The following is a 17483-nucleotide window of genomic DNA, read 5'->3' on the forward strand; positions in this document are numbered from 1 at the left end:
AGTGCCAACTCTGGAGAGGAGAAAAAAAATAGTGTCACTGACAGCAAGCAGCAAGTTTTGAAATTACCTGTTTTATTTGATAGAATGTTAAATTCTGTAGTACAGAAGATATAAGAATGGAGGTCAAGATATACTGAAATCCATAAAGAAATTGCTTTCCACAGGCATGCCCCTAGTGCTTTTTTGGGGTCATCAGAGTGGCATTAAACTGTGAAGTGTGTTTTGTACCGTTATAAACTGTACTCTATAATAGGCTGTTGTGTTTCTAAAGTGAATGCAGCATTGGCTAAACTAGTATCCCTGTAGCCTGTTGTACTCCATATACTCAGAGAACAACTGCACAGTGAGTAGCTGCAGTGCTGACTTTGAGGTCACTCCAGTGTAAATTTACAGGTGTCCTACGGTGATTCAGTTCTTATGTGTTGACGTTACCAGGTGTAGACAGATTGAAAGCAGCATTTAACACACAAAACAAAAGCCACTGAAAACTTTTTTTATCCTTTTCTCAAGGAATGTCTAAGAAGACTAACAGAGGTACGCAGCTACACAAGTACTACATGAAGCGAAGGACGTTATTGCTCTCATTGCTGGTGAGTGTTTAGAAGAACGGGGAAACCGTATGAATTTATAAGTGTGTTGTCTTTGCAGGATGCATAGACTAAAGTATCTTGTGAGGGTGAAATGGGAGTATTTTATCTTCTTCCAGAAGATATGTATTTTGTTCTGTTTCCCTCAGGCTACTGAGATTGAACGCTTAATCACATGGTACAATCCACTCTCCTCCCCTGAACTAGAGTTGGATCAAACTGGAGAGAGCAGTGTTGCAAACTGGAGGTCTAAGTATATCAGTCTTAGCGAGAAGCAATGGAAGGATAATGTGAATCTGGCTTGGAGCATTTCTCCTCATCTTGCTGTACAGCTCCCTACCAGGTGAGAAATTTCAAAAGAAAAATCTGATGTAATTCCTGCTGCCTTTCTTAGAAGTTGAGTGAATACTGATACTGTAAGTATTGATGCTGCTTGCTCCCATTTACAATCTCCTTACATGCTTTCACAGCTGGTTGAGACCTTTCGAATATAAAGAAGTGGATTACTTTAAAAGATAGTGATTTGGCTTAAGCTCTAGCGGCATCTGGTTTCCATTCTTTCCATCCATTCTATGCTAACACTTAGTGTTTTGTTCAGCAAGAATTATGCTTGTTTTTTAATAGTGTTTAACCCATTAGCAGGCGTAGCATTTAAACAGTTCTAAAGTATCTTTGAAAGAAATGTTCTAGCTATATATTGGCTTGCACTTTAATAAGTATTCTAGGAGAATTAGCATAGTTGGCTTTGGAAGGGAAAGGAAATTCTTTCCCCATTACAACAGTGATACTTTTTGCCAAATAGAATTCTGTGTGCAGGCTTCTGTAGAATCCCAGACATTATATTTCAGTCAAGAATTCAATAATGGGCTAAAACGCTAGTGGTTTGTACAAAGCACTGGATGAGGACCAGTTGTTCCAGAATCCCTTTTTGACAGCATATTGTTCCCTCAGTGTGCATTATTTCATAGTTGGACTATTTGCTTATTAAGCATATACATTTATGCCTTTTTGTAGTTCACAGCATAATTAGAGGTTTTCACAATTTTCTGATAAGAGTATTACATTCCTGGTTATACGCAGATTTAAGAACACTGAAGCTATTGGAACAGAAGTGACTCGTCTGGTTCGGTTGGACCCAGGAGCTGTTAGTGATGTTCCTGAAGCAATAAAGGTACTTGTGAATATTTATACTGTCACAGGGCCCCAGAAATCATTCAGTTACATTGGAGAATACAGTCTTTACTTAGCACAGTGTATGTTCTAGTGCTAAGCATATTTCCGTAGGAGAAAATGACAGAACAGCTTTGGAAATAAGATGCTGAGGCAAGAATCACAGGAATAAGAATAGGTGGCTAGTTAGCTCTTGCTATCAGGCTTATTGTCACCATACACAGAATGTCTGAAAACTAATCACTTGCAGTACAGCCACCATTTCTGTTCATTTTGCATAATGTGTAAAAAGACCCCAGGACCAAGTCATGGTGAGCGCTGTTGCTGAAGCTAATTCAAGCTTAACCCGTTCTCTGTGTCAAGAGGCCAAGCCTCTTAAAATGGAGAAGACTCATCATGTTGATCTGCAGTAAAGCATTCTAGTCATGTGAGAGACAGTCTTGTCACTTGCAAAATAAACAAGAACAAAACTGCACCTTCTTTGACTGTTGCAAAAGGGCTCATTTTTTCTTCTTTCTCCCCATGCTAGAACTCCTCTGTTGTGCTTTTAGTAATTTGACTCACTAATTTCATCTGGTGATCTGTGAGGTGAGATGATTCCAATAGTTAGATTTCCATGGGAAAAATGCTTTAGATAAAATAGCTGTGATTTTGTAAAATAAAACCTATATTTCATTTGGCTTGCTATAGTAAGCTAGATAATAGCATCACTGTCTGCTCTGCTGTGTATTACCCAGACATTACTGGGTGCTGTAAACTCCTAATGTGTTTGACCTGCTTTTCCAGTACCTGGTTACCTGGCATACAATTGATGCTGATGCACCTGAGCTCAGCCACGTTCTGTGCTGGGCACCAACGGATCCGCCAACTGGCCTTTCCTATTTTTCAAGCATGTACCCACCTCATCCTCTAACAGCTCAGTATGGGGTTAAAGTCCTGCGATCTTTTCCTCCGGTAAGATGAGTTCCAAGACAGCCTTAATGCTTCAAGTGTGGTTCTGATCTCAGTCATTGTGACAGTTGGTTCTCAGTTTTTAATACAGTGGAGAGACATGTATATAGAATGGGCACACCACGTTGGGGAGAGTGAATAGATTGGGATGAAAATTTAAAGTTGATCGTCCCAAATAATACTGGCTTGTGTACTTCTAACTTTTTTGTCATAAATCACACCAAGTTGAATTCTTCAGAGTGTTCCTCTCAAATAGTTCCTTTCAGATCTTTTCCTTTCTCTGGATAATTTTTAATCCTTGTTAAACTTGTATTAGGACTATAAAATATGTGATTGTTAATGATATTTTTGAAGTCAGAAAGGGCAGAAAAAATCCTTTGATTTGAGAAGATAATGTGTGTGTGTGTATAGAGTTTAAAATGAAGAGGCAGTGGTATTTGAAATTTTGTTCCATCATGTAACTGAAGGAAGCTTTTCAGTGCGTGTGACCTATCTTCCATTCTTGAGTGCTAAAACAATAACAATAAAAACCCTGATGACTTTTCTTTTCCAGGATGCCATTTTATTCTACATTCCACAGATTGTTCAGGCACTACGGTATGATAAGGTGAGGATCTGAAACAGCTGTATATGAACCAAGCAAACTTCTAAAACAGCTTTCAGACTTAAAACTGCAAATTAGTCAAACTCTAAGGTTAAACTACTGCTGGTTATTATTATGTTATATCTAATATATAAAATACAAATGTCTGTAGAGGCTAACTTGCTTTGGATACACCTCTTTTATGAACAAGTAAACCTGAGAGACCAGAGGCTATGAAGCTCATCTGTCAGGAGCAAAATTTTGGTATGGGAACCCTCAGCTGAGGACTCCAAATATGGCTTCTGAAGGTCTGCATGGGACAAGCAATAAAGAAATGAAATTAAAATCACTATCCTTAAGCATTTTGCTGTGGAGTTATCCAGAAAAAACATCTAGGGGTGTCTCACTGTTCCATCACCTACGTGAAATCAGATCTTAGCTTTAGCTTGCAGAAGTAAGGAGCAAAGTTTGAGGACCAAGTTCACAGTTCATTAATATGAGGTCATTGTTGTATGCCAATAAGGTGTGTGAACTTTGGCTGGTGCATTATTTTCAGATGAAGACGTCCACAGACAGTAAAGTAGGTGACTGTATATAGTTATTTTTTTTAAGAACTTCTCATAAATAAATAACCTCTGCAGTGCAGATCATGAACATCAGATGTCTTGTTAGTCAAACAGAGAAACCTTCACAGACTAAAGTAGCAGCTGCAAGTAGAGGAAAGGGAATGCCGTCCCTGGAATGAGTAGAATTCCCTTATACATTTCAAATTCTTTTGTAAGTTTGTTCTTATTACCTAGAATTTCTGTGGAACTGTGCCAAGATGTGTTGTTCTTGACACCAAAATGTTGAGTCTGTGTAATTCTGTCTACATTTCTGATATTACAGGAACATTTAGTGATGCCAAGCAAGACCAATGCCTCTGTTGCATTTCCTGTGCATTGTACACATACTAGGAGATGCCCAGATCTCAAGGAGATTTGAAATCCAAATAGAACATATAGTAAATGGCACAGAGGTGGGAAGTTAGAGTAGTGGAATAGGTCAGTAATAAAGCTGAAAACAGTTTAGGTCAATTCCCTACCTGTTAAAATACACTGTCATTCTTAAATGGGTTTTTAACAATGTGAATTTGATTGCAGTGGTCTTCCTTTCATCCTTTAAATATTTTTGAGTTTGAAGAATTGCTGATAGAAACAGTAAAATTTAATCTGCTTGAGTTGTAATGATCTTTGCTTACTGAACTGGATATGATTGCAGATGGGTTACGTTAGAGAATACATCATGTGGGCAGCTGCCAAATCCCAGCTCTTGGCTCACCAATTCATCTGGAACATGAAAACTAATATCTACCTGGATGAAGAAGGACACCAAAAAGATCGTGAGTGCTGTAAAATATAATCTAGTTTAACTCCTTGCCTTAGTTCAGAATAAATCTCGCTTTTGCTTTTGGCAGGAGGAATCCTTTTAACTGGGAATTTCTTCCATTTTTAGAGATAGGGTCCATGCCCATTCTATAGAAGTGTTCTGCCTGACAGAATGTATCAAGAGATGCAGCAATGTTTGTGTCAATACTTTTTTCTTTTGAATACTACCCATAGGTGGCTATTCCCATCACCCATAATATTTAGCTTTTAAAAATAAGCTTCTTATGCAGATGCTTCCTTTTTCACATGCAGCTGACATTGGGGAACTCCTGGAGCAGCTAGTAGAGGAGATAACTGGCTCATTATCTGGCCCAGCCAAGGAGTTCTATCAGCGGGAATTTGATTTCTTTAATAAAATCACCAATGTTTCAGCCATTATCAAGTAAGTGTTATACTGCAGAGATTGTGCTCTTCTGGGACTCGTAGTTCTGGAAATTCCCAGTGTCATGGTTAAAAGGCTAAGGTGCTTTCAGTGGTTTTGAAGATAGTGTTTTCAGGAAAAAAAAAAAAGAATTAATTACTCATATGGTAAGAAATTGATTTTGTTTTTAATGTAACTTAAGAGTCATAATAGGATGCAAAGGCTCATTTTACATTGATGTTTTATATTTGGTCTGATCTGTGTGCTTTGGACCAGCAGTTCTTCTGTCTGAAACATCTATAACATTTTTATAAGTATTTTTCCTTCCTTCCTAAATGGAAGGAAAAGAATTCCCATGGTTATGGAGAAAGATGTGGTTTCACAAGCACTGGATTGTGCATCTTTAAAACTGAAAGTCTTGCTCACAGATTCTCACTGCTGACTGCAGCAAGGTATTTAACTTTATAAAGCTCGCCAGTGGATGGCAGCAGCTCAGCACACAAGTTGTAAGTCTGTAAGTGTGGTTTTATTGCATATTTTAAAATTATTCTCTGGTGTGTTCAAGTATTTGAAAGGCATTTAAAATGTATATCCTGGAACGTACCTCTTTTAAAATGAAGCTTTGCAAACCACCAGTATAAGGGCATTGGGCTAAAGGACACTTGTTTCGCAAAAACTATCAAATATTAAGTGTCTTTTATGCGTGTGTCAAAATGTTTTCATCCAGTAGGATGAGTTAAAATTGGGCCTTAGGGTCTGAATATCTTGATATTTAGGATGAATTTGTTAGTCGTAATTAAGCGACTGTTCATAATTGTGCATTGCAAGCATTTTTTTTGCACCCCAGACTTAAAACACATCTGTTTTTTATGCATCTCCCATGTAAAGACAACACAAAGGCAACACTATTTGCTTTGTAGATGGCATAAATGAACAAATCTATCATCTGTGATGATTTAATTATCTTAAGTGTTATGTTACCGCCTCAGTAATCTGCTGTACCTCTTAAACCAGAGCATAAGGAATACCTTTCAGTTACATGCTGCTACTCCAGGTGAGCGTGCAATTTGCAATTACATGACTAATTTCAATAGATGGTTAACACAAGTGCCTGTGCAAATTGGGTAATTGCACATGCTAATCGTTAACCATGTTACCAATTATCCAGTTGACACCTGCAGTCATGCTAAGTATGTGAGCAAATTAGGCGTGTAATTGCATAGGCATTTTACTGGCTTGTCCTTTTCCAGTTAGCTTGTACCACTTCCAATGCAATGTTCTTACTCTGGAGTAAGGTCCACAAAGGAAAATTATATCAATATAACTATAGCACTGCTTGCAAAAGCATAATTATGCTTGAATTTCTCTATGAGGAAGAGTCTTCATATTTCATTTACTGTTTGATTTTGTCAGCAACCTGTATATCAAGTCAGCATTAGATCTGCAAAGCAAAGACTAAGTCTACAAAGTGAAGACTCATTAAGAAGAGGTGCAGTAAGAGATCTTTGTCATTACAGAAGGAAATGTATTTTGTGAAGTTTTGTATAAATCTGAAACAAACTTAAGGGTAGTATGTAGGTAGATAAAATATCGTTTATCTTTCTAGGCCATTTCCTAAAGGAGATGAAAGAAAAAAAGCTTGTTTGAGTGCCCTGTCTGAGGTGAAAGTGCAACCTGGTAAGAAGTAATTTAATAATGTAGTGGACTTTTTGCATTCAGTATGAGTAGTGTATTTTCTGCAAGCAAACATTGAAATGTCTGGCAAGTGGATGCTCACAGTTTTGATGCTTGTGACTAGGTGACTGCTCTTCTGTTTCAGTTGGATTGCTTATTTCTTGAAACAACTCAAATATTTTTACGCCGCTAATAATTTCTACATGGTGCATCAAAACTTGCCCAAAAGTGCTTGCAGTCAAATTAGGTAACACAGAGATAAATATAGTGATGTATATCTGAAAAGGGAAAAATAAGCCTTCATTCTCCTTTTTCTCTCATCAGACACGCCCTTGTAACATCATTGTCTCAAGGTCCTTATATTTTTTAACATATTTTCCCTATCTGAATCTTCCCTTTAAAATGGACTTTGATGAAAGCTTGTCCTGACCTCTGTCTAACGAGTCTCAATTCTTGTACCATGTTTTTGTTGCTAAAAGTCCTCCCTAGTACACTGGGACATGCTGCCACATCTTACTAAAGGCTATTGTAAGAGAAGCCCTATCTTTACATTTCTGTGATAAAGATTCTACAGTATTAGTTTAAAACTGTATTCTTGTAGTTTTGCAGTTGCTGACTAATGGAAAAGGTACTGCACCCTTCTTGGCTCACAGACTGTACTCTCTAGTTTATGTTTAACATTTATTTAATTCAGAAGCATGTACTGAAGCTAGAGATGCTAACAGCAGTTATTCTCTGACTGTCACTGTCACACTGGCCAATGAGTTTGTTCTCAGCTGTCTGTTCCGTTTTGCAGGCTGCTACTTGCCCAGCAATCCTGAAGCTATTGTTCTGGACATTGATTACAAATCAGGAACTCCTATGCAGAGGTAACATGCTCTTGTTGTATTCTTCCTTCAAGTTAATTCATTATATTTTTTTCTATAAATTCTTGTTTGGATAACTTGTGCTCATCTTCATCTTTGTGTTTGTCACAATTTAGTGCAGCAAAAGCACCCTACTTGGCCAAATTTAAAGTGAAGCGATGTGGAGTTAGTGAGCTTGAAAAAGAAGGTTAGTGAATGGGTCTTAATCATTGATGCTACTAATGAAGAGTCAGCAATTCCTCTAAAACTGTCTGCTTTTAGTGACCTGTGCTGCTGCAGTAAAAATATTTCCATATTGAACTTTATCTGCAGTGGTTCAGCTCAGAAACGAAACTGCATAAAATGGAGACTTTTTTTTAAAAGTCTCTGGAAGGAAGCCACTATACATGTCCTGAAGAAATGTGAACAGTTACTTTAGACTAACATATAAATTAATTGCCTTTCTCTGGTCTTTAGAGTGTAACAAACTCCATGTTTTGGCACCTTTTTATTGTAATAAATTTTGTGGGATACTCTAGCTGACTAGCTTAATGTAACTCAGGCATTTATCAAGTAAATCACGAAGATTATTTTAATGTATATGTTCCAATTCCAATATAGAATAGGAACTGCCTTGCAGAATTCACCTTGCAAAGCAGAAAATTCTGTAGTGGAACCTGCAGTGTGAAATGTTATGGTTTTGAGTGCTAAGGTTTTGTCATGATAGAAAGTTACTAATCAAAGTCTACATCTGGGTTTTGCTTTGTACTCTTCTTGCAGGTCTGCGATGTCGTTCTGATTCCATAGACGAAAGTGCAGAAGAAGGGGTAGACAGTAAGAAAATCTGTTGGCAGGCAGCTATCTTTAAAGTGGGCGATGACTGCAGACAGGTACAAAGCTAACTAGACTTTGCAGTTGTAGAAGACAGATTTTTAAGTGACAGTATGTAAGAAGGAAATAATCTTAGTGTGGAAATGTTTTTTTCTTTGGAATTTTGAGAATCCCCACTAGCTGTGGACTGGGGGAGAAAATTGATTTATGCTTGAGGGAAGAGAACTGTGTTGTACCACTGTAGAAAAATCTGGTTTGGAAACAAAGATCATTCTTTCAAAATAGTTCATCTAATGCAATGACTTATATTTTATTCTTTTTTAGAATTTACTTTTACAGTTGAACTATCGATAACATAAAGTACTTTCCAAGACGATACCTTGTATGTTGAAGCTTGATTGGTTTTGGTTAAAGGGGAATGCTTGCCATTATTTCTGGAGTTATTAGTAGTCCTCTTAATCAAAGAATGATGGAAAAGTTTGTTCTTCATAGTTTGTCAGCAGTCAAATCTTCTGTGTTGCTTGTTACCCATTTAAACAACATTTATCTTTTCCTTTTTTGATTTCCCCCAGTCTCCGTGTATGCACAAGCACACATCTGCAGACCTTCTGGGGGAACTTAATGTTCACTTCAGAGTTCTTCAGAGCTTTTTTGTAATCTGACTTATGATCCGTAACCCCTGTAATGTTCATGCAATTTTTTTCTTGTATAACAGGACATGTTAGCTTTACAAATCATCGATCTCTTCAAGAACATATTTCAGCTGGTAGGCCTGGATCTTTTTGTGTTTCCATACAGAGTAGTCGCCACAGCTCCTGGGGTAAGTGGGCCTTTAACTGTACTGCTGTAGAAAATAGTTCCTAATTAAAAAAAAAAACACAAAAATCTTCTAGCACACACAAATTTCCATACTGCAAGGAAATACTGACCACATTGCTTATGCCAAATGTTTGGATTACCATTGACATGGAGAGTCTTTCCTCTCCTGCTTCCTGTGTTTCTAAAGTTTTTGGCTCTGAAATTTTGCTGTTTGCGGTTATTCATGTTTGTTGTTTGATTTTGGGGACTACATTGTGCAAGTCTATGGAAAGTAGCAGATCTTGTCTTATGTTGAATGGAAATTCTTGAAGTTTGGATATACTTTCTTTATGAATTAACTAGAAATTCTGTATTCGGTGATCTGTAGGCTTCCCTACATTTCCTGGGGGACCTGTATGACTGCCAGGAGCCATGAACAAAATATATGTTGGGAGTGTGCTTTACAGACCTGTTTCTCTTTTTCCCCTTCAGTGTGGTGTTATTGAATGCATTCCTGACTGTACATCCCGTGACCAGCTGGGCAGGCAGACAGACTTTGGGATGTATGATTACTTTACAAGGCAATATGGAGATGAGTCTACCCTTGCATTCCAGAAGGTAAAATATCAGTTGGCAGGCACAGCAAAATCTCAACTGAGAAACATTCTAGCTATAAGAAATAATGACAAATATTAGATAATGACTACCATAATGCTGTATCTGGCTTCTGATGCAGATAATCCATTTTAGCTATGAGTAAGTTAGAAGTTACTGCAGCTGTAGATATATGGAGAATATCATTGAACACTGCTTCAAACTAATCATGAAAAAGAATAAAATGTTCAGCTGTATCTGCTTCTGGTATGGAGAGTTATTAAATTCTGTGTTCTTATGATTTGTTTCAACTTCTTATTTGTACAGGCTCGCTATAATTTTATCCGCAGTATGGCTGCATATAGCCTTCTCCTGTTTCTGCTCCAGATTAAAGACAGGCATAATGGCAACATCATGTTGGACAAAAAGGGACACATCATTCACATTGGTCAGTTGTAGTCATCTTTCCTTCTGCTGTAAAGTATTGCTCACAGAAGTTAATAAGCCATTTCCATTTGAGATTAATTTGGTTTCATGGTTTGTAAATATACATAGGACATTTTTCATGCCTGTTTAGTAGTATTTTGTGTATATTTGTGTTGGCTGCTTCTGTGTAAATTTGGCTTTACAAGGTTTAACCAGCTTCAGGAAAGTATAAACACACGTGTATGGATTATGTTTGTATACATAAATATGCATGTATTCATATATATATACAACTATATATATTTATAGATATATAAATGTATCTTTGGATTTCTTTCATCAGTGTATGGGTCTGAACTAAATTTGACAAGTAAATTTATGTAATTACGTAAGGCTGTAACTTCTGCCTTAGCTTTGCTTTTCTGGAACTGCACAGATGTTTCAGCACAAAGTTTATTTGATGTCATCGTCCTTGAGTATAGTCTAGTGTTACAGTGATGATTCTTTCATTGGTGTTTTTACACTTCATCAAAGCTTTTTTCCATTTGGATTTTAAATGCTGGTAGGAAAACAGATATGCAAAATCCACCTCTCCTTTCTTCTGTCAGCTTTGACAGTGCACAACTAACCAACGAAGTTTCTGAAGCAACTTATCTTTTGTGCACAGATTTTGGATTCATGTTTGAAAGCTCACCTGGTGGAAATCTGGGATGGGAGCCTGACATTAAGCTGACTGATGAGATGGTGATGATAATGGGAGGAAAAATGGAGGCAACTCCTTTCAAATGGTTTATGGAGATGTGTGTCAGAGGCTATCTGGCAGTCAGGTAATGCAGTCTTAACTGCTCAAAGGTGGATGCTCTTGCACGCCTAAAACCAGATAGGAAGATAAATAATAAACACTAGTCTGTAGGGGGGTCTGAATTTGTCAGACTTTTCTGTTATATCTTGCAATCTTTGAAACAACTTAAGAATCCTGCAATTTTACAGCCTAACTTCATGGTTTTGTTTTTGTTTTTCTGGTTTTGTATGAGATATTTGAGAAGTTTATGTATTATATTCAATTTATAAATGTGATGGTCTCTTTTCCTCACTCAATTTAGTATGCTGATAAAACTTTGCATTAAGAAGCTCCAGGAGAATCGTTATCTTGTTTTCCCAAATAGGACAATCATATTCATTGTTATTTCAGCTAGAGATAATTATGTAGGAAAAAGTGCTACGATTTCTGTTGGAAAATATGCAGGGGTTTTGTTAGCTCTGCTTTTCAGCTATGATTGCCAGCCAGTCACAGTAGAGACTTGCAACTTTACCAAGCTTCATACCAAGCATACAAGGTTTGCTTTAACATGCATGAGCACTACTAAATTTATATGGAGCAGATGTTGGATGTGGTTAGGAGGAGGACAGTATGACAGAGTCCAGATAAGGGATTGCTCTATCGTTAAGTGTGAAGTATTATTGATGTTACCTTACAGAATTTCTTCAGCTAATAGCCCCAGAAGGAGCTGTCTTGAAGTCATGCAAAATTTGCTTCCTTGAAGGGGAACAATCTGGAGAAAGTTCTGTCAAGCCAGAAATGGTAGCAGAATAATACTACAGTAACATTGTAAAATACTACTACAGTAATACTAGAGTAATATATATATACCACTATAGTAATATTGCTCTGCACCCAAGTAGTGGAGTAATAGTAGGTAATGTTCTGAGTGGGAGCAGAGGAGGGAGAAGGGAAGCCTGGCTTTTGTAGCAAAGAATTACGTAGGGTAATTAGGAAGTAGCAGATAATCTGTTACTGTGGTATTGCTGGTTTCAGCCCTCTGTACTGTTTTGATGCACTGATTTACTTTTCTGTTGCCAAAGTGTTATTTCCAAAAGTATTGCGTTATATAATTTCCCTTGAGGCTGTTCATCTTGCAGCATTCTGAGTATCTGGTAGTCCAACATAGAGGAGTGACATTTAATTGAAGTGAGAGATTGCAAGCAGTGGTGTAGCTCTACCAGCAAATGTAGAGAGGTTTACATGTGTTGATTTAATTACAGAAAAAGGTGTGATTCAGCTCATTGAACTCCTCAACTTGTCTGCTTTGCCTGCTAAGGCTGCAGAAGTTTGAGTGCTGTAACCTTTTTGTCCTCTTTTTCCTCCAGGCCTTATATGGATGCTGTAGTCTCACTGGTTACATTAATGTTGGATACAGGGCTGCCCTGTTTCCGAGGGCAGACAATCAAACTGCTAAAGTAAGTCAGCATTTATATGAACTGGAAAACGTTCATATGTTCTTTGTAGCATGTGCACTGTCACAGCTTGTGCAGTGAGTATTGTTGTCATGCTAATCAAATATCTTAAATTTCTTACTGTTGTAAAAATAGTAACGTTTTGTTTATAGAATATCTCAAAGTAGGAATTTCAAAGGCCTTTTCATATAATTAGGTTCAAGCTGTGCAGTGACTCTGTGAGTGCATGATTTCAGTTCTTAGCACTACGAAGGAAGCACTACTTACAGGAAAGGTCTGCTTTAATGAGAGGTAACATGTTGCAGAGTTTAACGTTCTCTGAAATGGTGTTGCAATCCAAGGAATAGCAACTTGAATTTGTTCTGTGGATAATGCAGCAATGAATGGGACTATGTTGTAACGTTGTTTATGCAAACACAAATTATGATGTGATTTTTTTAAACAGCCCTTTGGGCTTATGACTCCAGAGTTAACTCAGTATTTCCTGCACATAACTTCCTACAATTTCCTAAACGTAAGCACAGTTTCATGAAGTATGATGGGCTGGAGCTCCAGGTCATTGCTAGGCACAAAGATATTTTAAAAGCATCAGCTGTCTAGAAAGAGGGATCTGCTGTTCCTATAGTTACCACTATAAAAGTGGTAACTATAAAAAAAAAAAAATAGATTAAAAGTTCATAGCCTCTGTCTCCTCTGTAAAAATAGAGGCAAGTGCTTTTAAAATATTACCTAGTTTGTACAAGGTAGTCTCACAGGAAGTAGGTACCTGCAGCAGGTGAAACTGACAGCAGGCTGAACTTTTACAAAGGCACATTTGTGTCATGCTCAAAAGAAAGTACACTAATTTGTACTCTCACTTTTTGTGATTTTTTTTTTTGCATATAGACACAGGTTCAGCCCCAACATGACAGAACGGGAGGCTGCAACTTTCATAATCAAGATCATCCAGAATTGTTTCCTCAGCAACAGGTTTGCCATCTATGTATGTCTTGTCTCTACAACCAAAGGAAAGGTGAACCCATAAGCTGGTGAATCTGAGCAGAGCTAAAAACTACAGTTTTTATCACTCAGACACGAAACGTTTAGTTGATCTTGTGATAATAATAGATATGAGCTTTGCTTCTGAACGCATTGTGTCTCCTCCGTTTTATGTTGGAAAGGAAGGCTTAAGTCCAGGCTGGTCAAACAGCAAGGCTGGCTAGTCTAAAGAATAGATTTTCTGTTAGAGTGAATCTTTGGTCTAAAAGTAAAGCATTTTGTCTTCTGTGTTGGGGTATGCCCAGCTGTACTATTGAGGTGATATGTCTACTTGTGTATCCCTGTTTGTGTAGGGTAGGTTCACCTATGAAGGGATAAATTGTAAAGAACAGTACTGGATGGCAACAGGAATAGCATGCTTTCTGGTCAGGGTAAAGAGGGATTATCTTGAAGTTTGTTGTCCTTTATTTTGTAAGGAGAAGGTTTCTTAAAAAGAAATGTGCGTGGCCCATTTGTCTGAGTATGAATGAATCTGCAACAGAACTGCAGTGTCTTTTCAGAGTCTTTTCTATAGTAACTTGCAGGTATTAAATTATTTTTAATTAATATTAAATAAATAATTAAATAAATAATAAGTATTAAATAAATAATTGCAGGCATTATCCTTCTGAAATTCAAAGCTAGTATTCTTCACAAAAAATGTATTTGACTCTTCTTTATGAATGAGTTCCAATCTTCCCACTTTCTTGTGATTTGATATTAACATTAATCTGCTAATAATTTTGCTAGACCATATGTTACTTACTGTACAATGTTGGGTAGGGAAAAAATTCTCAAGTAGAGAGCACTGGCAATGCAGTGTTTTAATATCTGTGTAGCTGGGCCACGTTCATTTGTGATCTGCTATTCAGTATGCTGAATGGAATAATTCTGTCAAGATAATTAGCAATTTAAAAAATAATCATAATGACAAGCTAGTCAATCAACTGTAGCTTTTTTCCCTTCAAGTATCTTACGGTTTAGTATAGTATCTACATAAGTAGTTTAGTATCTTGTACAAAAAACATGAAAGGAAGTTATGCATAAACTGTAATTTTAATGTAGTTAATATGTACAATAAATTTAATATTTAAATATCTTAAGTACATGTTTTATCACCTTTGATAAGGGTTGCTATTGACATTTCTCCATCTGTAGCTTTTGCTTCTACTCCATCAGTGATATGAACCATATCTAACTGTTCATTATCATAAAATACATCGGTTTTGTCACCTGACCTATACATATATATATATATATGTATCCAAGTTAATGCAAATTTTGTGGGATATGCTGGGGAATCTAATACAAACTCTTGCGTAGCTGTGCACGTGTTCATCTTGGGAACAGTAAGGCTCATTGGCTCAGATACAACCCTGTTAGAGCTTAATTGGATCAAGTGCCTGCTGGTGCATCTGCTATAAAACTCTAATATTGGGACTTGTGAACTCAGTCACACTGCTGTGTTCGTCAGAGACAGCTTAGTTGTGGCAAGCTTGCGCTTCTCTGCTTGTGGCATGGTCAGTCTGCGACCTGAGTAAGCTCTGTCCGTGGATTAATCGAGTTGTCTGTAACAAGGCTTAGATATGTTTGTTCGGTCACTGATCAGAGATGATGCTATTAATGCAGCTATTTCCCCTGCACTTTTTTTCATTATTAGCATTCTCCTTCCCTGGGGTTACCTCGATATCCACATGATCATGGATCTGTACAGACCTGTGTTGTTCATTATGCATTTCTTTCTCCTAAAACAAATGGCCAATGCAACATGAGGTGCTTCTGGTTTATCCAAACAGGTTCCAAGCTGCAATTGCAGCACGAATGTGTTGTGTTCAGAACTGCACTATCTTATGTCTTACTGTTCTTACCACAGTGAGAAGCACAGAAGTAATTTTTTAGCTAATTTAAACAAGAGCAGGACGTTTTGTGCTGTCCATAACAATAAATGGGCCTTCACAATGCCTTCAAAGTGTGTAAGACTGGTTTTGATTATAAGCTAATTTGCATCACCTATGTTTTATTTCTGTAGGATCTTGATGTTTGTTTTCGTGACAATGGATACCATGTTCTGTTTTCTTCTAACTTTCATTTACCCTGGCTTTGCTTTTCTCCTCTAGGAGTAGAACATACGACATGATCCAGTACTACCAGAATGACATCCCATACTGAGAGAGTCTGAAGATTCACTGCTGAAGTGAAACACGTGGCCCAGTGCCCTCGCTCCAGACTTGTAATAAATAGGAGATACTCAGTCGCACCTTGCTATCTTCCACCTTTTGTGTATGTGTGTGTACATGTGGGTACATGTTTCCTAGACATTGCAACAATCAGTCTGGTTCATTCCTTTTTCTTTATCAGGTTACATATATTTATTTTTGTCCCTGGGTTTTTGGAGTTGGGCTGCAATCACAATAAAAATTGTACTACGATTATGAATGTGTGAAAGAGGTAAAGCTTGGGGAGTTTGATAATTTTTCATGCAATGCAAGGATTTTATAATACCTTTAAATAGTAAAACAAAAAAAAAACCACTTTCCTGCATGATTCCACAAAACGCTATGGAAGTGATGTGTATGGATTTCTCTTTGGAAGCAGAAATGTTGCATTGTTCAATTTTTACTTAAAAAAAACAAAACCCTGATAATCGTCCAAGGTGGTGATATCTTGTGTAGCTATGTTCATACTTTGCACTGTACATGGTCCCTGCTACATGGTCAGTATTTCATATGTACATGAAGAATGTATTTTTTCCTTCTGTGTGTTTTAAAAAAAGAGACTCTACTGAAGATATATTTAATCTATAAAATGTAATAAAAGACCTTAGACTTTGTGTCTGTTGCAAATCTTTTGATGTGTACTGAGTTTTAGTTTATACACTACATCATTCACATCGTTCTGCACATTTGTGTACTGGCCACTGTTCATTATATTGTGACCTTTCTCCTGGATAAATGTGATATTTTTTTTCTTCAGCTCTCATCCATCTTTAATGACAGTTTTTATTCATGAAATAAATATTTTGTCCAAGACGCACAGCTGAAGGAGCTGAAGTGTAGGAACAAATGCTTTCTAAATGCTTCTTGCTGGGTTGGGCCACAAGGTAAAATCTGCTTTTTAGCTGTTCTTTTTTTCATGTTTTCTTGTGCAGTTTAGATGACAGTTGTGGGTTTCTGGTGACAGTGCTGTGCGTGTTTTGTGGGGATGCCCCCCTCAGAACATTTTTACTTGGGAGCCTCCTCAGCAACCACCTCACGGCACCGCCGAGCCGGGGAAGGCCTCGTGCTGCGAAGGCGGGAAACGGCGGGGTCGGGCTGGCCGCGCGCGCCGCACCTGTGGTAAACTGAGGGCGAGCACCTGAGGGCGAGCGGCCGTGAGGGGGCCGGGCGGGGCCGTGCTTTCCCTCAGCCCCGAGGAGACGCCGCCCTGGGGCGTGAGGGGGCTTAACTGGGCGGCGGGGCCGTGAGGGGAACCCGGGCCTGAGGCGCGTGGGGGGGCTTCGTGAGGTGGGTACGGCCCTGAGGCGGGCTCGGCCCTGAGTGGGTGGACGCGTGGGGAGCCTGAGGCGGGCCCGGCCGCCGTGTGCCGCACGACGAGGAGGTTGCAGCCGTTCACGCCGGGGCCCTCGTCTCCCGTGGAAGCTTCCCCCCCCCAGGAAAATGGCCCTGGGGCGTCGTCGCCCAGCCCGGGGCCCCGGAGTTCCCCCCGAGGGCCGGGGGAGGCGCTGTGTGTGGGGGGCGGCCGGGCCCTTGTCAGGGTCCCCTTTGGAGCACCTTCGAGTGTCCCCCCCGAATCTCCTGCTCACTGGGAAAAGTAGTGTGTAAGTCTGTCATATGTGTTTATTCAGCTCATTTTTAATAACGAGCAACTGGGACGTGGAGTAGTTCTTGTGCTCTAAGCTTGAAGCTAGTCATACCTACTCAGGCTTCATAGGAAAAGGAGCCAGACAACATTACAAATGCAATGTGCTTACTCAGGCTTCTCCTG

The 17483-nt window shown here is 38.5% G+C and overlaps 1 protein-coding gene across 2 annotated transcripts in view; it reads left to right on the forward strand.

The window, feature by feature from the left end:
- PI4KA (phosphatidylinositol 4-kinase alpha) overlaps positions 1-16344 on the forward strand; it is a 60743-nt gene extending 44399 nt beyond the window's left edge. Inside the window, exons 38-55 of one of the 2 annotated variants that reach the window (XM_035556832.2) lie at positions 511-590; positions 737-930; positions 1668-1758; positions 2544-2711; positions 3262-3315; positions 4552-4672; positions 4971-5100; positions 6686-6756; positions 7550-7622; positions 7736-7806; positions 8379-8488; positions 9145-9249; positions 9720-9845; positions 10149-10269; positions 10915-11074; positions 12396-12485; positions 13368-13451; positions 15617-16344. In XM_035556832.2, the coding sequence (XP_035412725.1) occupies positions 511-590; positions 737-930; positions 1668-1758; positions 2544-2711; positions 3262-3315; positions 4552-4672; positions 4971-5100; positions 6686-6756; positions 7550-7622; positions 7736-7806; positions 8379-8488; positions 9145-9249; positions 9720-9845; positions 10149-10269; positions 10915-11074; positions 12396-12485; positions 13368-13451; positions 15617-15668 (1901 nt within the window). In that variant the 3' untranslated portion in view covers positions 15669-16344. The remainder of the gene's footprint in view (positions 1-510; positions 591-736; positions 931-1667; positions 1759-2543; positions 2712-3261; positions 3316-4551; positions 4673-4970; positions 5101-6685; positions 6757-7549; positions 7623-7735; positions 7807-8378; positions 8489-9144; positions 9250-9719; positions 9846-10148; positions 10270-10914; positions 11075-12395; positions 12486-13367; positions 13452-15616) is intronic. The other variant, XM_035556834.2, reaches the window with a different exon arrangement.
- The last annotated feature ends 1139 nt before the right edge of the window (positions 16345-17483 follow it).

Source organism: Cygnus atratus, chromosome 17, assembly GCF_013377495.2.
Source record: "Cygnus atratus isolate AKBS03 ecotype Queensland, Australia chromosome 17, CAtr_DNAZoo_HiC_assembly, whole genome shotgun sequence".
Lineage (NCBI taxonomy): Eukaryota > Metazoa > Chordata > Aves > Anseriformes > Anatidae > Cygnus > Cygnus atratus.